General features: G+C 61.8%; 1 protein-coding gene across 1 annotated transcript in view; it reads left to right on the plus strand.

The window, feature by feature from the left end:
- Positions 1 to 1,082: 1,082 nt before the first annotated feature.
- The window catches only part of ABR (ABR activator of RhoGEF and GTPase), a 39,283-nt gene continuing 18,347 nt past the window's right edge, over positions 1,083 to 22,018 (plus strand). The window contains 7 exon segments of the mRNA XM_032707869.1: positions 1,083 to 1,379; positions 15,170 to 15,354; positions 16,117 to 16,122; positions 19,969 to 20,067; positions 20,525 to 20,710; positions 21,150 to 21,257; positions 21,951 to 22,011. Of these exon segments, the coding sequence (XP_032563760.1) occupies positions 1,148 to 1,379; positions 15,170 to 15,354; positions 16,117 to 16,122; positions 19,969 to 20,067; positions 20,525 to 20,710; positions 21,150 to 21,257; positions 21,951 to 22,011 (877 nt within the window). The 5' untranslated portion in view covers positions 1,083 to 1,147.

The raw sequence follows: 22,018 nt of genomic DNA on the forward strand, positions 1-22,018 counted from the left end.
GCAGGGCACAGGAGGCAGGGAAAGGCAGTGCCCTGAGGCCATGCTGCCTGGAGGCTCCTGCCTCCACCTTGGGGAGGTCCTGTCCTCCAGTACCTTGCATGGCACAGGGAAACAGCCCTGCCCAGGGCAGAAGTTGGAAAGCCCTGTCTGTTTAGGTGTGAGTGAGCCATGGGCACGTGCTGCCCTGGCAGCTTAAACACAGCGTGTGTGGCAGAGTGGGCACAAAGGCTTTACGTGGGCCTTCACGGAATCACAGAATAGTTCAGTGTATCCAATTTAAACCTCCACTGACACAAGTTTAGGCCATTTTCTCTTGTCCTATCACTTGCTACTTGTGAGTAGAGACCAACCCCACCTGGCTACGCTCTCCTTTCAGGGAGTTGTAGAACTCTGTTGCCCACCACAGGAGCTTGTGCCTGCCCCTCCATCTGCTGGGAATGGCCCATCCATCCTGAGACCAACAGGGCAGGCAGAGTTTCACTGGCCAGAGGACGAGGGTGGCCAGGAGACTGGGCAGAGCTCCACAGTGAGGGCCAGAGCACACGGTGGATGGGGAAGGGCAGCTTGGTGGTGGCACAGTAGCCACCCCACAGCACAGTAGCCACCCCGTGCCTTCAAGGCTCCGTTGTTCCTGGCTCAGGGATCCCTCGCAGCGCGTGGGATGGATTCTGGCACTAGCTATCATGTTGTTACTGCTCTGACGCTGCCGGCATCGGGCGCTCCCTCGTCCGCATCCCCCGGCCCGCAGCTTCTCGGGGAGAGCCGGGGGCGGAGGGACCGAGGGTCGGAGCAGTGGGGTGCGTGTCCCTCCATCCCATCCCATCCCATCCCATCCCATCCCATCCCATCCCATCCCATCCCGCAGCTCCCGCCGCGGGCCGCAGCCGCGCGGGGCCGGGGGGCGGTGGCAGCGCTGACCCCGCCCCGGCGGGGCCGAGCCGAGGCGGGGCGGGCCGGGGGCGGGCAGCGACGTCAGGCCCCGCGGCGGCGGCGGGGGGCGGAAGGCGGCGGCGGTGGCGGTGCCGGAGGGAGGGAGGGAAGGGGGAAAATCTCGGGTGCGGGGCGGGGGATGGCGGCGGGCGAGGCGGCTCGGGCGGACTTCGCGCGGCACTGGCAGGCGGAGTTCCCGGGGGAGCCGGCGCCCCGCATGGAGCTGGGCTCGGTGCGGGCCATGGAGCGGGAGCTGGAGCGCTGCCGCCGCCACCTGCGCCGCCTGCAGCGGGCGCTGGCCGAGGAGCGGTTCAAGGTGGGCTACCTGGAGGCGGCGCTGGCCCGCGCCCCCCTCCCGCCGCCGCCGCCCGCCGCCCCCCGCCCCGCCGGCAGCTCCCCCGAGCGAGGCAGCGGCGGCAGCTCCGACGCGGAGGACGCTTCCTCGGCAGGTGGGTGCCGCGGGGCGGCCGAGGGGGAGCCGTCCCCACCCCGCGCCCCAGCGGCGAGGGTGCCCCGAGACCCCCTGCGCTGTCCCCATCGCATGGTCAAGGGCGTCCTGAGCCGCTTCGCGGCCGAGGGCATCCCCAGCCCTCGCGCTGCCTGTCCTGCGCTTCTGTGCCATGCCCATGGCATCCCGTGCCACTCCGTCCCCGTGTCCCCATGCCGTACCACTGCTAAGGCAATCCCAAGCCCCTGTGCCATCCCTGCTACACAGCTGATGCACCCCGTCCTGTGGCACAGCAGGGGATCTGATGGTCTCCCCAGGCTGTCCCCATCGTGCACCCAGGAGCACCCCATGTCGCCACAGAGCAGAGTATGCCCCAACTCCTTGTGCCATCCCCATCAAACAGCTAATGCCACCCCCAGCCCTTGTGCTGTCCCACCACTAAGGCCACCCCAAGCTCTGTCTCCTCCCTGTCTGATTTCCAAGGACATCCCATGCCAAGGCCCCACCATTAGGTGTGCAAGGAGGGAGGGTGGCTGCTGGTCCTCTCAATTGGGTTTTGGCGATGTGGTGGTGGCCCAGAAGCCACCTCTGGGGCTGGGACACTGTGGAGGACTCACTTCCTCGTGCTGTGACCTCGCTCACGGGGACACCTCTGCTCAGGTGACACCCTGTGACCTCATGTGGGGAAATCCTGGAGGTGCTAAAGCAGAAGCTTCCCGGGGTGGTGAGATGTCCTGGGGCGTTTTTCTGGGCAGATTGAGGACACTGCTATTTTGCCTGGCTGTTTTGTGGCACTGAAGGTGCAGCCAGCTAGCGCTGTCACCCGTCACGCTGTCCTACTTCCAGCGGCCTGGAAGTTGTTATTGCATCAGCTTTAAACCCAGTTCAAACACAGTCCCGGCAGCTAGGGAATGTCACTTTTAATGCTGCTAATTCTGCAGCTGACTTGAGTTAATTTTGTTCTTGCTTGATTGTTTGGGGTGGTGGTTTTCCCCCAAGGCTGTATCGTGCTGGTTTAAGATTGCCTGGGTAGTAAGTGCTCTGATGTCAAATTGTGCTTAATATTTAGTTAATTTATATTTATTGCACTAGTCTGCAGTGCTGGAGAACAGCTCGGTTTCCACTTCACCTTCCCGGGCTGTCTGGAGGTGAAATGTCCCAAGTGCATGGCTGCTCCTGGTGTTGTTGCTGTGCTGTGCCAGGCTCACACGTGTGAGTGTTTGTGCTGCTCCCTAGTTGGCAGGGACTGGCTGTGGGAGCCTGGTCCCAGCCCTGTGGTGAGGATCAAGGGCATTCCATGTGCTGCCTTCAAAGGGCTGCTCCAAGCCCTTCTCCAGCTCCCGTCAGCAGGCACTGGCTGTACTTCTTGGAGAGCTGCTCAGTGGCTGAAGTGGCTCAAGTGCGTTGGAGTGACCAAGCACAAATCCTTCTGATTTACGCTTGGATCTGCATTGTATTTATATCTGGGTAATGTTCCTGAATGTTTCCAAACCCAGGACTGTGCAAGGCTGCTCTCAGGCCAGGGAGTGTTCTTAAAGGGCCTTCCCTGGAGCACGGCATAAACCTCCAGGGGTCCCAGCTTCATAAGTCAGAGGGATCCTCCAGCCCAGTACCACCCTGCAAGACCTTTGCAGCTGGTCCTGGCGAGTCTTTCGGACAAGACCTTGAAGTCCAAGGCTGCATCTGCTGTGGTTAAATGTGGCCTCTTCCTCTTTCCCTAAATGGGTCTTCATCAGAATCACCAGCTCCAGCGCTCATCAGAGGAGGAAGCATCCCCTCTGCCAAGCTCCCAGCTCCTTGTCCCATGACACGGCCGGGCTCTGCACGGAGGTCAGCTGATGGCAGCGGTGTTGATGAGCCCTCCCCAGCCTTGTCCTGAGCCTGTCCCGAGCCTTTCCCAAGCATCAGCACTTTTCTTTGTTGGGTGTTATAAGGGCGCCTGTGTGCGCTGACGGCGCTGACATTTAAAAGCAAGATTTGAGAGTCCAGTAAGACGTGTGAGGTCACTGCCTGGATCCCCTTTTCATGGGCAGTTGGTTAACTTAGTGCTCCTGTTGTTTTCTTCTCACTTCTCTCTATTTTTCAGATATAATTGAAAATTCCTGATCGTGGTGCTGTTTGCTTCTCCTGCCAGCACGCTGGTGGTGTGTAACTCAGTTAGTGCTGCTCTGCCTGGGTCCCTCAGTATTTTAATGTGAGTTTTGGAGCGTAATGGTGCTGTGGCTGTGGTTGAACGTGTCAGTCCCCAGCTGTATCACCATAACCTATGGAAGCACTATCTGGACAGCAAGTGAAGGAGCGTTGAATATCGTCTTTATGGGAATTACCAGTGGTTTCCTTTAAGTAGCTTGTGATTAATCTGATTTAAAGCGAGGAAATCCGCAAGATGCCCCTGTCTGCGGCCATTGCACGAGAGCAGCGCATGTGACAGCCAGATACTCGATCCTGGCATCTGAGATAACGCCTGTGCCAGCTCACCCGGGACCAACAAAATCTGAGCGTCAGCGAGCAGATGGCTAAAAACGAAGCGTGGAAAGGACTAAAATTCCCTTCATCCTGGCTGTCACCTGTCCCTGTGGCCAAACACGCAGCTGGCCTCGCAGCTGAGTATGCGCGGTGCCGTGCCGGGAGGTGGTCGGGGTGTGCCGGGGCGCGGCGGTGCCTGGGCTGGGCGCTGCTTCCATCGCCTCCCTTTTCCCATGGAAGGGATGAGGGGTCCAGTGCTGCGGGTTGGTACCGGCCAGGAGAGGGTGAGCTGAGCAGGAGGGAGGTGGCTGTGCTGGCGGCCGAGAGGAGGGATGCGGCGGTGCCCGTCGGAGATGCTTTGTGCCCGGCAGCCAGGTAGCGCGTGCGGAGGTGGAACGAACTCGGTGCTGGGTTTCCTCGCTTTGTCCTTGGGAAGCAGAGGAAGAGGCTGGCCTTGCCACGGAACTGGGATGCTGCGGGAGCTCCTGAAGCTCCTCGTGAAGGCTGCGTGGTTTGGGAGCCCCTGACCTGCCCTGTGCAGTGCCCTGCACCCCAGAAATGTGAGCTCTGGGGTGGGGAGCACTGGCATAGCTGGAATAGCCCATGATGGCGTTGGCTGATGGATCTGGTTACAGCAGGATGCTGCGGCTGCAAGCTGTGCTGTAAATGAATCCCCAGCCCTCTGTTTAGCTGGAATTACAGTTTCTCCCAAGGAAATATTCTGGAGTCACGTGGGCTCTTCTTCTTGCCCCACTGCACTGCCTTCCCTGGTACCTTGGGAAATGGGAAGGGAGCTGCCGGCAGCAGTGGGGTCCCTGCCTCGGAGGGCGGTGAGCACAGAAGGGCAGCGGTGTCGGGGTGTGCACCAAAGGGCTGAGATGGGGAAGGGGCCCTGGGGCATCTGGAGTCCCTGGGGCATTGGCTGCCTCATCCCTGCATGCCCAGCTTGGGGCTGGATTCCTATGGGTGTCGTGCTGGGGGCTTCTGGAATGGTTTGGGTAAAGACAGGGCTTGTTCTTGCTGCTCCATCCCTGCTTTCAGCTTGTGCTACTCCTGGCAAATAAATGATACTGCAAAAGTGGCATCTCTGTCCTGGAGAAACTCCCTGCAGTCAGGGAGGTGATGGGGCAGTGCTGCAGGCAGGACTCTGTCTTACTGTCCTGAGCCACCCTTGGACCCTGCTGGTTCCTCATCCCTTTCTTGGAATATTCCCTAAAACCTAAGCAAAAGAAAAGAACAGAAAATAGTGACCAAAGTCCAGAGTTTATCCTGGTGCATCTCTTTCTACTTGGGGTAGGTCACAGTGTGCATGAGGCAAAGGAGCTCCCAGAGAAAGGTGAAGTGTTGCATGGTCTATGCATCCATCTCCCCTCTTTGGCACCTCCTTTAGGGGAGCATCTGGGGGTCGGTGCCCAAGTGGGGAGGTGCGGTGGGGGGAGTTGTTTCTCCCCGAGAGCCCATCTGCCACTTCTACGTCCTCATATCTACTTCTTAAATTTTTACTTCATCATATTTCCCCACTGGAAAGTGCTTATTTGGCTCTGAAGATGCTGGAAGTTCCTCCTCTGGCCGGGGAAAGCCAGGCAGAGTCTCAGTGTTTGATTTTAACTGCTCAGGCGAGGACAAAACCGCAGCGTGTGTGTGTCTGTGCGCCTGCTGGGGACCTTTGAACCGTCTCCATCTGCTCTGGGGCCCGGTGGCGTTTCGGGAGGTGGTTTCTCTCCACAAACCCCCCTGATGGCATTGTGACAGCAACCCCTGTGTGATGTGGGGCTGCCTCCCCGAAGGGTGGTGCTGCCTGAGATGGGGATGGCGGGTTTAGTGCTGGGGCAGGTTGGTGCTGTTAAAGAAAGCCATAAATAAATGCAAGGTTTATGAGGTTAAAAAGCCTTGGAGTAGAAGAGCTGCTGTTTAAAGCATAGCTTTAGGTGAAAGCAGTACGTGCTGGCTGTTGGAGTTTGCCCTGTGATGGGCACATAATGGAGGGCTTGTAAAGGAGCTGGAAGAGCAAAGGGGAAACCTGTGACCAGCTCTGCCCACAGGCACCACCAGGATCTGTGCTCTGGGGCAGAGCTGGCAGCATCTGCTGGGTGAGGAAAGAGCCCTTCCTGGTGCCAGCACCCTCTGACCACCAAGCAGGATGGATGCTCGGTGGGTTGGGAGTCCTTGACCCTCTTACTGGGCGGGGGCACTCCCCCAGCACAGCTGGAGTCCCTGCTCTCCTTGGCACAGAGATGCCAACATCTCAGCTGGAGGAGGTGGGCTTGGCTGCAGCATCCCTGTGCATCCCCTTGTGGATGCATATCCTTGTGTTCCATCAGCTGAGCACAGTCCCACCGGCTGGGTTTTGTCCCCCATAATTTGGGGCAGAGACAGTGCTGAGCTCCCCCAGCTTGGCAGCATTTCCTGGGCTGCACAGTCTGCCCTGGTGCTCTGCAGAAAGGCAGGAGGGGATGGAGTTTGTCTTCCAGTGCCAGCAGTGCCACAGGCTGTGCCCATCATGAGGTGACCAGCACAGAGATGGCCCCCAGGTTTGGTGCAGGTGGCTGGTGATCGGTGGCCCCAGGCAGGAGCAGCAGCAGGGCAGGCAAGGAGCCCTCATTAGGTGGCTGGATAGAGCCTGAAGTGCCCTGCGGGGCCTGAATACATTTGCATTGTAAGTCTATTGAAATCTGGTTTGGGTTTGTTGGTTTTTTTTCCCTGGAAAGACACTTCTGTGCAGCGGGGCTCTTTGTTCCACCGGTTCCTCCTCCCCTCCTGCCCAGCGATGCCGCCCGTTGGGATCCCAGCGGATGGCTCTGCTCTGTGTTTTGCTGGATGCTGTCTGCTGGGGCCAACCCTGCAGCAGGGATCAGAGGGAGAGGCTTTCCTCTGTGCTCTATTTCCTTCTCTTAGAGAGGGGAGCCTGGCTTAGCCAGGGCAGCTCACTACGTGTGCATCCCTCCCAGGAAAATGGCACCTATGCCCTTGGTTCGTGGCATTGCTGAGGTCACCTGGAGCAGGCACCGGGGGCCATCAGGAGAGAGCACATAGAACTCACCTCATCCCCAACAGACATCTCCAAATGGAAGATTTCCCACTCCAAGTTACTTCTTCAGTGTTTGCTAAGCAGGATAATCGGCATACGTAGATCAGTAGCAGCAGCATTTCTTGGCTCCCTTGGCTGTAGCCTGAGTGGAGCCTGGCCAGCCTAAGCAGAATCCCAGAGGACTCCTGCAGATCTGCCTTGAGATAAGTCCCAGCTGCAAAGTTCAGGGATTGTTTGAAGATCCAGCAGATAGGGAGACCTTTGTGCTGGGATGGGGCTTTCTGCCATGGCGGGTTTTTGTTCCATGGGCGGTTTTTGTTCCAAGGCTGCAAACTAACACCTTTTCCTTCTCCTTCGAAGCTCCTGTGGTGGGAAGCAAACCTGGCTGAGCTGCCCTGTGCTCCAGGCAGGCAGCCTGCTCAGCCATGCCCCAGGTCTGTGAGTGCAGATGGGGCCGATGCAGCGCAGACCTCAGGGCTCCCATCCCACAGGGAAGTGATACGGGGGGAAAAGTTTAATGCTGGACTGAGGAGCAGCATGTTCAGGACACCCAGCAGGAAGAACTTGCTGTGCTCCTTGGCGGGGAGGGTGGAAACATTTTCATTTGTTCCTCTCGTCTCTCTCTGCAGCCTCTGGCAAGGGGGTAGCTGCTGCTCTGCACCAGCGAGGGAGAGCCTGGACCTCCTGGAGAGCCCGGCAGAGCAGGCACTGGAGGAGCTGGGACAGCCAGGCTCTTGGCTGGCATCTCCCACCGCAGCCCCGGGCTCCGCAGCCCTGGCTGTGTCCCTGCCATGGCTCCAGGACACAGAGGTTTCGCCTCTCCTAATTAAAGCACTCCGGCTGCTCTTAACACTTGCATGGTCCTCCCCAACCACCCTCTCCCATTCCAGTCTTCCTCCAGGAAAAGACCGCCCTGTGCCAGTGTTGGAGGTGCAGGTGGCTCTGGAGCTGCTCTCTGGTTGCTGTCAGCCCTGGGTTCCCACCAGCAGCCCCTGCCCGGCCCTGGCCAAGCGCCGAGGCTCCTGCAGCTCCTGTGGCTGTGACTGGAGGACTCTTGCACAAGAGCCCAGAAATAGCGATGCGTGGGCTGGCGGGCAGGGGCTGGGCAGATGCCAGGCAGACAGCCAGACACCAGGCAGGCTGTGCAGGGCTGGTTGGTGGTGGGGAGGAACTGTGGAGCTGAGGCTTCGGCTCTGCCGCAGGGATGCTCCCAGCTGGAGCTGGGGGTGGTTGACGGGGGTTGAGAACATGGTTGGCAGCATCTCCTCACCCAGGACTGGTCTGTATCACTGCGGGGAGATGGGTGCCAGGGTGATGGGTGCCAGGGTGTGAGTGGGTGCTCCCTCCAGCTCTCCTGGGGAGAGGAGGAAGGTTCAGCTGCTTTGCAGGTTTTGAGGTTTTGTTGTTTTTGCAAAGGTGAAAAAAGGCAAAGTAAAAATAAAGCCCAGTGGTTTGGTGGGGCTGTTTTGTGTGGGCTGTGCAAGGGCACCTGCCTGGGTTGATGTGTGCTGCCATCGGGTGCAGCACATAGTGGCCCTGGGTCTGTGAGGCACTTGCTACCCTGGTCCTCCCGGCCATGGCTCTGCCAGGAGCTGCTCTGTGTTATCAGGCCAAGGGTGGCCAGTTGGCAGAGGACTCCATGGGGTCTGACAGCTCTTTCAAGTGCTCAGCTCATGCCCTCTGTTGGATAAAGAGGAAGATGTGCAAAGGGGGCATGGTGGTGTAGAGAGGCTGGTGCCATGGGCAGGAGTGTCCAGGAGGTGTGTCTGGCTGGGAAAAGCATGTGGAAGAAACCCTACATGTATGCAGGGAGCTGTGCATGGAAAACCAGCTTCCTGCTGCCCCCGTGGCCCTGCAGCCACTGCACCCGGGGGGGGAGCAGCTGCACCCTGTGCTGGTGCTGCTGCGGGGGCTCCCCAGGGCACAAAGGGAGCGCGGTTTCCTGCCGTGAACAGGGTTAGTGAACAGGGTTATGTGCTCTGCTGAACCACTGCCACCTTCCTGGCAGGGCCTCTTGCTGTGAGGGGCTGGGGGGGCTGCAGTGGCGTAGTGTTTGCTTTGGAATATGGAGAGGACTCTCAGTTGAAACCTTTAAGGGATGGAGTGAGGACATGCTGAGCCGGAGCCAAGGCAGAAGTGAATGGGGGAGTTGGTGGGAGATGGACAGCAGCAAAGACTGTCACGTTGTGGCCACCCTTGGGCACTACCCATGGTAACGGCTTGGGGGCAAGGGGAGTGTCAACTCCTCAGAATAGATGGGAGTGGGTCAGGCAAGGGGTGGGAAATGGCAGCTGTAGGGCTGCACCCTGCGCCACTGACTCAGCACCCGGTGACTCAGAGCCCGTGGGTGCAGTGGGCTGTGGATGTGGGTCCTTGCCACACCGGGGCTGGATGCAGCCCCTGCCAGGGACAGCAGTGGCTCCTCATCCTGAATGCCAGGTGCCAATGGTTCCATGTGCTCCAGCCATGCGAAATCACAGCATTGGCATTGCTGCACTCCCCCAAAATGCTGCATCTGTGGACATCCCTGAGAGTGGGGATCAGGTGATGGCAGTGCCTTGACAGGGTCCTCTCAGGTCTCCCAGCTGGTTACCGATGCCACCCGCGTCCTGGCACTTCATGCTCCAATGGCTCTACCTTGCCCTTGTGCCTGACAGAGCATTATCCCTCCTGCCCCGTTCCCATCTGGCCCCAGTGCCTGGTCCAGGCCCTTCCCTTCACACTGAGCCCACGGGCAGGATGCGGCTGAGGGCACTGGCAGGGGATGCTGCCCAATCCTCTGGGCCGGGGCAGCGGTGCGGGCACAGGCTGAACCAGGGCAGTCTCTGCACTTGAACGCTTGGCTGGCGCCCTGACATATTGGGGTTGATGACTCTGGCACTTTGTATTTCCTTTGGCTACATGCGGCTGGGGAGGGCGGTTTAACCCCTGCCTGCCCACGTCCCGCTCTGCCGACCCCGGCTGAACGGGGCAGGGCTGCTCCCGGCACCCGGAGGCCCTGGTTCCCAGAACCAGGGGGAGCGGGACCAGGAGGAGCCTGTGTCCTTCAGCCTTTGTGGCTTGGGGGGCTGGGGAGGCTTTTCTGGGAAGTGGGCACAGTATCCCCAGGTTATAGGAAGAAGATGAGACCGTGGTAGAAGGGGTGATGGAGCCAGCTCCCCCTTCCCCCCATTCTCCTTGGGGTGGCCCGGGGAGCAGCTGCATAGGCCGCTGTGCCACCAACATCCTCTCCTCCTCCTCCTCCTGCGTGGTCCCCAGACCCCTGCGGAGGGTCGGCGTGGCTGCGTGCGGGGGGGATGCGGAGCTCGGCTCCCCCCGGCAAGGCAGGGGCGGGAGGCGGGACGCGCTTCCATTGCCAGGCGGCACCTCCTTCCCTGGGCACCCTTGGCAGAAGAGCGGCCGTGTGCCCGGGCAGGCGGCTGTGGCCGGCTCTGCCATCCAGCCCCCGCCTGGGCCCGCGGCCCCCCGCCTCCCGCCCTCGCCCGCCGCCTTTGTTGTGCGATGAGAGTGGGCTGGCGGGGCTGAGCGCCGGCACAGCCCTCCGAGCATGGAGCCGCTGAGCCACCGCGGCCTGCCTCGCCTCTCCTGGATCGACACCCTCTACAGCAGTACGTGGCCTGGGCTGCGGGGTGGGCGAGGGGGGCGGCGGGCTGGGTCCCCCCTACCTGTTGTGTAACGCTGCGTCGCGCTGGTGAGGGATGGTGTGCCGGAGATGCTGTGGCAGGGATGCTGTGCCGGGGGTGCTGTGCCGGGGATGCTGTGCTGGGGGTCCCGTGCTGGGCCGAGACCAGGCAGGGGGCTGGTTATAGTGGCAGGGGCTTGTGCTCCCTTCCGTGAGCATCCCGTGTGCCCCAGTGGCAGGACGGCGCTGGCCGGAATCTGTCCAGCATCCCCCACGCTCTGGGGACTGGGGACCTGCTGCCCGCTCCGGGGGCTGCGAGCAGGATGGGTGACGGTGACGGTGGCCCCGGCGCGGTGGGGCTCACGGGGGCTGCAGCAGCCTGACAGCTGGCACTGCCCACAGGGGTCCTTGGGGATGTGGGTGCTTTTTGCCCCAGGTCCCATTCCCGTCCCTCCGTGGTGGTGGGAAGGCACATCTCCCCCAGCCGTGATTTTCTCAGCGAGCTCCGAGGCGCTGTGCCGAGGATGCTCTGGCAACGCGGTGCCGGTACCCGGGGGCTGGCGGCCGGCGGGGCCGGGGGCGTCCTGCAGCAGCCGGGGGGGTGCGAATCCCCCCGGTCCCACGGACGGGCAGCAGGGAGGAATGAACCCCGGAGCAGTGGCGGTCCTGATCCCACGGCAGCTGTCGCAGCGGCGGCTGAGGGTTCCAGGGACATGGCTTGGGGATGAGGGGGCTTGGTCACGGGGTCCCCGTTGTTCATTCTGGGGGAGCGTTGAGCTGCGTGGGCACCCTGGGGGTGTGTTTTGGGGTGCAGTGTTGAGCTCGGAGCCTGGTGCTTGCAGGGCAGCGAGGTTTGGCGCGGGTGCGTGGGAAGGTGGGATGCTCTGGAGCATGCCCATGCGTGGATCTGGCATCTGTCATGCCCTAGAGGGAGCAGGGGCCACCGAGGGGCACATTGCATAGGGCTGAGCCCCCTCCCCAAGTTTTCCAGCCCAAAGCCTCTGATGTCCACAGCCAGAGGCTGTGGCAGTGCCGGGGTCTGGCGTGGCTGTGCAGCCTGTGCAGGTGTGTGGGCTGGAGCCCGGGCACCACATCCAGCCCCAGCCACTGCACCCTCCTTCCCAGCCACGGCATCTCTGCAAAGCCACGGCTCTACCATCCCAAATCCTCCTCCAGCTGCCCTTGCCAAGGCGTGGGAGAGGCTGCTTGGGGTGCCCACGTTTTGGGGGATGCAGGGCAGGGTCCAGCCTTCATCACACTGGGCAAAGCAGTGGTGGTGTGGAGGAGGTGCTGTTTGTGTTGAGCCACCCTTTGGAGGAGGCCCATGGAGGCAGGTCCGAGGCCAGCTCACGCATCTGTGTTGTCATGGTGAATTTTCACCCAGGCACAGGGAAACCATGGCGCTTCCCCAAAATCTCCCAGGCTCCCTGTGGATGTTGGGCTTCTCCTGGAAATGGGATAGAATGGGTGAGCATTGGGGTGTGCTGGTGCACTGCCGAGGTGTCAGGGAATAGCACGTGTCCAGCTGGAAAGTGAAGGAAACGCCACCTTGAGCTGCTCTCTGGGCTGGGCAGGAGCTGGCTGCTGCTGTTGGCTGAGCTCCCTGTTGGGGACCATCGTGCTGGCATTAGCCTGGGTCAGTCCTGGGAAGATGTGGCGAAGGAGAAACAATTTCCTGGGGAAAATAATCCCCCATGGGGATTCATTCCTGGCCCTGTCACCCTGCTGTGTCCATGTACCAGTCCACAGGGCCCTGCCCTGATGGGTGTCAGCATCCCATGGGTGTCAGCCCTTGGTGCACTGTGGGGTTGGATCCAGCTCAGCGCCCCAGGGCTGTGTGCAGGGTGAGGGTTACAAGGCTGTTTCAGGTTGGGGTGTCTTTGCCCCCCAGAGTGGCTCCCCTGGTCCAGGCTGCCTCCCTCTCCTTGGTCCCCATCCCTGGGGTGGAGCAGGAGGATTTCCACTGCTGCTAAAAAGCAGGAGCAAAAATAGCTCTGGGTTTTGGCACGAGCACAGGAACAGGCTGCAGGGGCAATGCAGCTGTGGGGGAGGAGGGAGGGATGTGCTGGGTTTGGGCTGCCTGGGTGGCACGAGCACCCCACAGGCAGGGAGACACAGGGCCAGACCCTCTGTGTCCCCTCACCCAGCAACGTCCCCTTTGCCCATCCTGGCTGCTTGGTGGTGCTTGGTTCCCTCCCTGTAGTGGCTTCTGGGAGTGCTGGGGAGGTTCCTCTTCCTGAGCTCCCCAGGTGAGAGCCCCATAAATAATACACAGCCACGGGTGGCACAGCTGGAGTCACGAGGACATGGCTTTGTTCTCCATCCTGCAGGCAAGGCAGAGTCCCTCTCTTTGGGGCACTGCCTGTAGCTCTCATCCCCAGCTCTAGTCTAGGACTGGGATGTAGATCTGCTCCAACTGGTAGCAGTGGGAGAGCTGGGTCATTGCTGTGTCCCCGCAGGCAAGTCCCTTCCCCCTCTGTGCCATCAATGCCAACTTCTCCCCGGCACTGCTGTGGGTGTCACCTCCCAGGGTCCCCAGCTGCCTCATTAACGCTGTGTTCTCGTTACCTGGCTGCTGAGCCACCACCCCTGGGTTGCCAGGACGCCCGCAGTGCCGATGCCACGCTGGGTGTCCCTGTTGCCTGCCCCGTGGTTAACCCTGGAGCCACAGAACCTTGGCCATGGTGGAGGGAGGGCGGGGGAGCCTGGTGGCCTCTGAGCTGGTGTTTCTGATGGGGACCATCAGCTTTGTCCCCTCTCTGCTACCTTGGCTCCTCTCTTGGCCCCACGTGATGGGCAAGGGCACTTGGGTGAGAGGTTTGGGATTCTCCAGGACATCCCCAGCCTGGGGACAGTGCTCAGCTTAGGGGACTCAGGGGAGCTGCGTGGGGTGGGTGTACTGGAGAGGTGGCCATCATGGGGGACACCACTGCTAATGAACCTCATGCTGCCGTGCTCCTGGATGGTGCTGAAAGCACCACAGCTGGCACCTGTCAAAGGCAGAAGAGACTGAGGACATCCCACCATGAGGAGGCAGGACAGGTTAGAGCCAGGGATCCTGCTTCTCTGGAAGCTGAGGAATCATGGGCTTCCTCTCCTCTGCCCATGTAGTCAGCTCCTGGGTTGAACCTGGGCTGTGGTGGCCTGGTGAGATGGCCCCATGTGCTAATGATTATTAGCAGCTAATTGCTAATGAAGCAAGGGCTGAGAGGGGCTGTGGTGTTCTGGCAGAGATGGGATGCATCTGGCCCCTGTCAGGACTCTCCTTCATCCCCCTCAGGTGCAGGGTGGGAACCTCCATCCCTCCCTACTGGCACTGGCAGGGCTCCTGGCCTGAGTGCTTTGCAACACTCTTTGATTTAAAGATTTATCCACTTCCACTAGGAAGCTGAATGCAATATTAATGCACTGAGCAGTGTTGGTGGGAGCCAGGGGAGTCCTTGGCCAGGATGGCAGGGCCGTGGGGGCATGAAGTGGCAACGGTGTGGGGTTTGGTCTGGGATGGCTGCTCCAGCCCCAATGCACCCTCCTTTGGCCAGGTTATCAGCCAGGCTCTTAGCTGGGGTCTCCGTGCTGTCTGTGCCCAGGAAACCTGTGGGGATGTGTGGTCCAGAGATCCATGGGGTTGCTGGATGGGAGGGGATTGGGGGCTGCTGTGGGATCAGGGTCTTGTTAGCTGAGCCATATCCCCTGCCTCTTTGGGGGATGCTGAGGGGGTCTTGGCTGCAGCTCAGGGTGGGGGTCCTGGCTGCACCTCACAGCCACCCCTGCCGCAGCCGGGCTCCCTTCCCCCTCCCCTTTGTCAGCATCTCGGGGCTGCTGCAGCCACCTCTTCCCGCTGCCACCGAGCCGCTGCCGTTCCCATGGTAACAGGTTAGGATGTACCCCGGTCCCCTGCTGCGCCCCAGGGACCCACTGCAGACCCTGGAGTCCCCCCACTACCCCTTGGGGCTCTGGCTCCCCAAATTGGCTTCCCCTGGTCTGTGTGTGGGTGGTGGTGGGGTTGTGGGTCAGTGTAGGGCATCCAAAAATGGGTGGTGTCCTGGTGTGTTGGGGGCCTCATCCTGTGCTGGGAAAAGCAGCCCCCTTTGGTCCCCCATCATGAGCTGAGCTGCCCACCCACTGTGGAGCTGCCACCATTCCCCTTCTTCCAGGGGGGTGGCTCTGTCCTCCGTGCTGCAGATCCAGGCGTCCTGGCACCCATTCCCACGCTCCGAGGAGTGTGGGCGCAGGGAAGCAGGGAGGACGGCGGCTGTGGCTGCCAGCCCAGCTCCATCCCTGCCCGGGGATGGCACAGGGGTAGTGGCCAGCGGGCAGGCAGGGAGGGCAGAGCTGCTTGCATGGGGCTGGAGCGTCTGGCAGAGCAGCTGTCCCTGCACAGACGAGCCCCTCGGCCTCTCGGTTCTGTTAATTATTCAAATATAGGGAAGTGTGTCGAGCAGAGGATGCCTGCGGGGCAGGGATGCTCCGTGTGATATGTGATGCCCTGCCTGCTCGGCTGAGCACACAGCACGGCTGGGCTGGGCTGTGGGTATGGGCATGTGTGTCTGTACGTGGCCCTGGGTATGGGACACGGGGTCAGCTGCCCGCAGGTGACCACAGGCCGGGGTGGTTGTGGTGACCCTCGGCCATGCCAGTGCCTGGATGCTCACGGCCACCCTCTCTTCCCCGTCAGACTTCAACTATGGTGCGGACGAGTACGACGCCGAGGGCAACGAGGAGCCCAAGGCGCTGCCAGAGGGCTCGGAAACCATGCCCTACATCGATGAGTCGCCCACCATGTCCCCGCAGCTCAGCGCCCGCGGCCAGGAGAGCGGGGACGGCGTCTCGCCCACACCCACCGACGGCCTCGGCACAGGGGTAGGTGCTCGGGGCACCGGGGCGGGTGAGTTGGGGGATGCGGGTGTCCGGCTCGGTGTGTCAGTGTTGGTCTGGTGCTGCTGTGACCCGAGGGAGTATTCCTGGTATCCTAAAACCTGCTGACCGTTTGGGGAGCAGCAGTTCCGGGGATGCCGTGCCTGTGGGACACGCTGTGTCCCTGCCCCGCCGTGCCACGCCGGTGGCAGAGCTGGAAGGACGCGCGATGGACGGAGAGAGGGGTCCCGGGGCTGGAGCCCAGCCGGGCCTGCTGGAAGCGGGAGGTTCCCGGTGTGTCCAGCTCCGGGAGCCCTTGGGACGGGGCGCAGCCGCTCCGCCGGGCTGCCGGCTCCATCTAGCGGCACTCGGGGACTCAGTCACCAGCCCGGGGGGGGGGGGGGACGACGACACAAAGTGCCCCTCCCTCCTGGAGAACTTAGATTTAACCCCTGCTCTTCCGAGCGCATCCCCGCGAAGCCCTTGGGTTTCCCAGGGTGTTTCACAGGAGGGATGCCTGAAGAGCTGCAAAGGGAAAAAAAGGATTTTATTTTTTCCAGAATAAAAGCTTCCATAAAGCCCGGGAGCTGCGGGGTCCAGGCAGGCCTTGGCCTTGGCCTCGCGGGGCTGTTGCGAGGAGCATCTGCCTGGCCCCAGGCTGGGGGATCCCTCGGTGCTGCCGCTGCCCGGGCTGGGAAAAGTTAAGGGGCTTTTTTTTTTTGTCGTGGAAAGAGTTAAGCTCCTGACCCGGATGCTGAGGCAAAAGAGGGAGAGGTGTGGCTTCCTCCCCTGAGTCTCTCTGAGCAGCATCGTCCTCCAGGCACCCAGCGCTCCGGGCAGCCCCCGGGGAGGGAGAGGGGGGTCCTGCCCTTCGCCGCTGTGGGAGGGACCCTCTCCCGGGGCTGGCTCCAAACTCGGGCTTAGGGCTCCTTGTCCTCCAGCACAGCCCTTCGAGCCCCAGCCCTGACACTCCGGTGCCGGGTCTGTGAGTGCTGGGCTCTGTCATCAGGACCATCAGGGATAGCAGAGACTGACCCTGGGGAGCAGGAGGGGAGGTGCTGGAAAAGGGGTGACCTTGGGGGCTGGTGGGGCACAGTGGGTCTGGGCATAGGCAGGGATGATGACTTGGTTGTTACTAACAGGATTGGAAGCGCTGGAGCTCAGTGCTGCCTCTGCCTCCATCTCTAGAGCTGCTTGTGCCAGGGTTTGGCAGAGCACCCTCCAAATTCTGTCCCTGTGTGTCCAGCCCTGCCAGGGGCACAGGGTTTCATGGGGGTCCCACTGTGGCTGGTGGCACAGAGTGCCAGGTTCACTCCATTGCTCTTCTCTGGTGAGGCAGGACTGCCTTTGAGAGGGCTGGAGGAGGTTTCTGGTGGGGCATTTCATCTTGCAAGCTCCTGGGGCAGCTGTGGCCACGTTTGAGGCCTGTGACTGCTGATGCAGACACGTCTTGACCCTCCCTCTCCCACCTGGGAAACATGAGCGCCATGGAAATGATGTTGGGTGTTGCCCCAGCCCCTGCTTGGGTGCTGCTGGGTTTGGCACTGTGGGTAGCATTTCCCTGGACAGGGACCATTCCCCACTCTGGGGACCCAGCTGTGGCAGGCAGGGTCATGTTGTCCTGGCACAGTTCCCTCTTAGCAAAGTCTGGGCAAAGCCTGAGCTGTGTCATGGATAGAGGGTTGGACATAGGCTCTGGAAAGTCCCTGTGTCTGTATCCCTGCCCACTTCTCACAGCAGGAGTTTGTTCCAGGCTCAGGCGGGTGCAAGCAGGAGAGATGGCTCCTGTGGGCAGAGCACATGCGGCCACAGGTTCCCCTTTTGCTTCTGAGGAGCAAGGGGGAAAGCTGCTGAAATAGCTCTTGTGTTGGTGTCCCCTTCTCCAGCCTGATCTTGCCCCATTTGCCAAGGCCCACAGTGTCCCTCAGAAGTGTCACACCGCTGCTCGTGTCCCCGTGTCCCAGCTGGCCAGGGGTTGTGGTCAGGCTGTAGCAGCAGGGAGGTGCCAGTGCTGATTCCTATGGAATGTGGGGCAGATATGTGGGAAGGCAGGTGGCTCAGCTGCATGACCCTGCCCCGCATCCCCTCTGGCCTGGGAGAGGTCTGGTGCTTTCTGGGGGTGCAGAGTCAGGTCCCCCTATGGGACCTGGTGATGCTGCTGCCCTGCGAGGTCACTTCTCGCTGGTGGCAGTCCCCATGGTCCAGTTCTGCCGGGACCCAAGGAAGGGATCCAAGGGGCCGCAGCAGGCGGGATGGTGCTCTCGCATTGCCGGGCGAGTGGCCTGGCAGGGTGCAGGGGACCCCTCCCCGTGCTGGACCCGCCAGGCTGTGCCAGCGTTGGGGAAGGCGGCTGCTCTGCGCGCCCCAGCCTTGACCACACTCCGGCGGCGGAGCAGCCCCACCTCCAGCGCCGAGAGAGATGCATTTCCTGTAGCGAGCAGGGCGGAGCTGGGGCCGGCTAGGCTCGGAGCGCCGGGCAGCGGCCCCTCCACCGCCGGCGGCCCCCCGGGGCCGAGCGGAGGCCGGCGGACGGCCGGGCTGGCGCTCGGGTCGCGCCGCTGCTGAGCCCGGAGGTGCCGCTGCCGCCGCTCGGAGGTGGCCGAGCAGCCGCCCCGGGAGCGGCCGGGACGCCGCGGACGAAGGCCGGAGCTCGGGGCAGGCGGGAGCACCGGGGAATCCCATAATGGTTCCTTTCATCCCGCGGTGGTGGCCGGCGTCCAGAGCTGAGTCAGACTGGGACAGCTCAGCCGTGTGAGCCCCTTTGCCCGGAGCTTTGTGGGGTCCCCTCTGCTCCCCCGCTGCCCGCCCGGCCATGGAGGAGGAAGAGGAGGCCATAGGGTACCTGGATAAAGTACTGGAGGATGAAGATGACTCTGAGCCAGGAACCCCCACCAGCCCTGGGTCTCCGTTTTCGGCCGGAGAGAAGGTGGGCGGCGGGGGCACCCTGCTCCCGTGCTGGGCAGGGGGTGGGGGGACAAGGGACATCTTGCTGGTGCTGGTGATGCCCAGGTGACGGGGCAGCTCCTGGGTCGATATGGTGGGTGCTGGTGGAGGGCAGAGCTTGGGGGCAGCAGGAGCATCACTGCAGCCCCACCACAACCCCAGGACTGCCTGTGGCCGGGGCACGGGGCAGGGCTGTGCCAGGGATCGGGTGCAAAGGGCTCAGAGTGGGGTTACCACCCAGTCATCCTCCTAGGGGGAAGTAGGGCCACGCATGCTGCTGGAGGGGCTGTGTGGCTCAGCTGGGTGCTCTGGAAGGGGCTGGTTAACACTGTGCCCCACCACGCAGCCACCAGCAGTGCCTAAACAGTCCCAAAGCCCGGAGCTGGGGCGACCCCTGTGCTGGCAGGTGCAGCCCAGCACCCTTCTCATACCCACCCTGCCAGGGGTGCCTGGGTGCTGGAGGAGGGCTCTGCCGCTGCTCTGCCTGGGGTCTCCTGCACGAGGCAGTCACAGGACCCTGATTAAGGGTTGCTCCTCTGGGTCATGGGGGTCCAGTTGGCATCGTCCTCGTGGGGAGCTGTGGGCCCCAGGCGTGGGTGGGCCCCTTATCTCTTGAGCTCCTGCGCAGGGCCCAGGCTGGGGGAAGCAGGAAGAGCCCGTGACTAATATGTGGCAAAGAGCCCACGAACTCCCAGTGAATAAAAGTGGCTGCCCTGTGCACCCTCCTGCTGCACCAGTCACTGTGGCCCAGCCTTAATGGTGCAGCCTGGCAGGTTGGGCACCATGGTTGGCACAGCAGCCCCCAGGGCCAGCCGATGGACACTAAGAATGGGACAGGGAGGTGCTGCTTCACAGCCATGCCCACCTCGGGCTGTGCCCTCTGGGGTTTGCAGCTGTCACCTCTCCTGGCACAACGGCCAGGGCTGGTGTGGTCAGAGGTGAGGCAGGACCAATGTCCCCCCCCGACCATTCTGAATGGCTGATGGCCCCAGAGTGACTGATGCCCCCATGGCTGTGCTTGGCTCCTGTCTGGGTGGCAGAAGCCTGGTCCTCAAGTGTGATTTTAAGGGGGGGAGGCTAAAGCATGACAGGATGGTCCATGGGGCTGGGGCACCCATGTCTGGAAATAGGGGAGAGCCTCGCTGAGGGTCACAGAGCCCCCCAGCCCAGCCATCTCCCTGCCATGAGAGTCATGCCACCAGAGCATCAGTGTGCAGCAGACCTGGGTGCTGGAGCTGCCCCGGTGCCATCAGGCAGTGACTGCTGGGTGGCACTTTCCTGGGAAAACCTCAGCCGAGGGAAAGGGTGGTGCCGGATCACGTGGCAGCACCATCCACGCCAAGCATGATTTCACTGGGCTTCTCTGGACTCTGCCCTGGAGAGTCCTGCCATGCTGTGCGCCATCCTGGAGCGCTGCCAGCCGTGCCGGGCTCCTGGCCAGCCAGGAGCAGGGAGGGGAGAGAAGCCAGCACAGCTCGTGGCTTCCCAGCTGGCTCCAGCTGGGCTCTGCTGCCCCTCAGGCACATGCCCGGGCCTTTCCACAGAGCTTTCCCAGCACTGGCAGGGACATGTGCCCACGTGGGATGCCAGGGATGGGTTGGTGGATGGGGTGTCTATCTCTTCCTGTGCCACTTGCTGGCTCAGCCAGGCTCCTTGCTGTGGTTCCATATGGGTGAGCGAGAGGCTGGCAAAGGCCTGGAGATGCGGAAGCTGGTGCTCTCGGGTTTCCTGGCCAGTGAGGAGATCTACATCAACCAGCTGGAGGCCCTCTTGTTGGTGAGCACAGCCCCCAGACTGGACAGCCCCTCCAGGGATGGTCCCCAGCAGGCCTGGGTGGATGGATGGATGGAGTAATTTCTTCCTGGACAGCTTTCCCCAGGCAGGTCTGGCCTGGGTGCTGTCTGGGTGGGGGCAAAGCTTCAGGAGCCACACTGGAGCCAGCCTTGCTGGCCTGGCTGCCCCATCTTGCCTTCCCCGCTGCCCATTGGGGAGGTATTTATAGCCCTGCTTCCTCTTGTGGACTCACTGACCTTCGTGGCCGAGAAATGGCTGCACAATGCGGGGTCACCACCACGGGGAAGTCTGGGGGGATGCACAAGCCCAGAGTACCCCTTGGTGCAGCTGCTGGCTGGGACCTGTCCTGGGCAGCCCTTGCTGCTGACTCAGATCCTCCTCGTCCCCAGTGTTCCCCTCCCAGCCCTCATCTCAAATGCTCTCCCTTCTCCTTCGGCAGCCCATGAAGCCACTGAAGGCCACGGCCACCACGTCGCAGCCTGTCCTCACCCTGCAGCAGATCGAGACGATTTTCTACAAGATCCAGGACATCTATGAGATCCACAAGGAGTTCTATGACAGCCTGTGCCCAAAGGTGCAGCAGTGGGACAGCAACGTCACCATGGGCCACCTCTTCCAGAAGCTGGTATGCACCTTCCTCAGGTCTTGCTCCACTTGGAAGAGGAGGGCTGGGTCCTGCTGCTGCTTTGGATGTACAGTGGGAGCATGGGCTGTGCCCATGGGTGCTGTGGCCATGCTGGGGAGAGGAGGAGGAGAGGGTGGGTTGAAGGGCACTAGAAAGTGGTTGTGGCTTCAGATTCCACTCTCTAGGCACTTGTTATCTCTCTGTTGGATTTTGGAGCTTTGTGGGGGCACAGGACTGGACAGGGGCCCCACCGTCCTGCCCTGGGCAAGAGCTTTCCCGCAGAGCCAAATGGTGGCTGCCCAGATGGCTGTGGTGTGGCAGTGTCCTGCCAGGAGGGGACAACTCTGCCCAGAGTGCCCTCAGGGGCTGCCAGGCTCCTTGTGCTGCAGGGGGGCTTCAGCATCCTGCTGGGTGCCCAGCTAACCCCTGCTCCCCACAGGCCAGCCAGCTGGGCGTCTACAAGGCCTTTGTGGATAACTACAAAATTGCCCTGGAAACGGCAGAGAAGTGCAGCCAGAGCAACTACCAGTTCCAGAAGATCTCTGAGGTAAGCTGGGATAGGGCTGTGCCAGTGGGACAAGGGTGTTTCCCAGGCTGTCCCAGCACAGGGCAGAGAATGTTGTCCCTGTGGCTGAGCTGACTGCGACTGCCCTGTGGAGATGTTCTCCCTGCCCTGGGGGCTCCCAGTGGCTGTCCCCGAGGGCTGAGCCATCGGTGGCCCTGCTGGGGGCTTGTGATCTCTGCGTGTTGCAGGAGTTTGTCCCTCACCTTGTGCAAGCTCAGGTTGGGCTCAGCCCTCGTTGTCACCATGTCAGGGGTGCCAGGGCAGCCTGCACCAGCTCACCCCATCCAGTGACCGTGGGTGCTGGGCACCTGTGGCTCATCTCCTGTCTCCTGCTGGCTGCAGCTCTGTGCCTGGCTCCCCTATAGAAACAGAGAGCTCTGTGGCTGCAACGGCTCCCTGCTCTTTCCAGCCCCTCCACAGCAAGCTGTTCATCTAAGTGGGATCATCACCACGTCCCAACTGCTGGGCACCAGCCAGAGCTGCTCCCAGCCAGGCAGCATCCTGTACAGCCCACACCTCCACCCAGCACCCACGTGTGGCCCCCAGTGTGGCCAGGCTGGGGCGGGGGGAGATATCAGGGTGCAGAAAGGGTTGGGGGGACCCCATGATCTTGAGCAATGACCTTCCCCCACCCCCAGCCCCTGCGGGCTGCACTGATGGCCCTTTCCTTCCTAGGAGCTGAAGGTGAAGGGCCCCAAGGACTCGAAGGAGAGCCACACGTCCGTCACCATGGAGGGTACGGG

This window comes from Chiroxiphia lanceolata, chromosome 20 (genome assembly GCF_009829145.1).
Source record: "Chiroxiphia lanceolata isolate bChiLan1 chromosome 20, bChiLan1.pri, whole genome shotgun sequence".
NCBI lineage: Eukaryota > Metazoa > Chordata > Aves > Passeriformes > Pipridae > Chiroxiphia > Chiroxiphia lanceolata.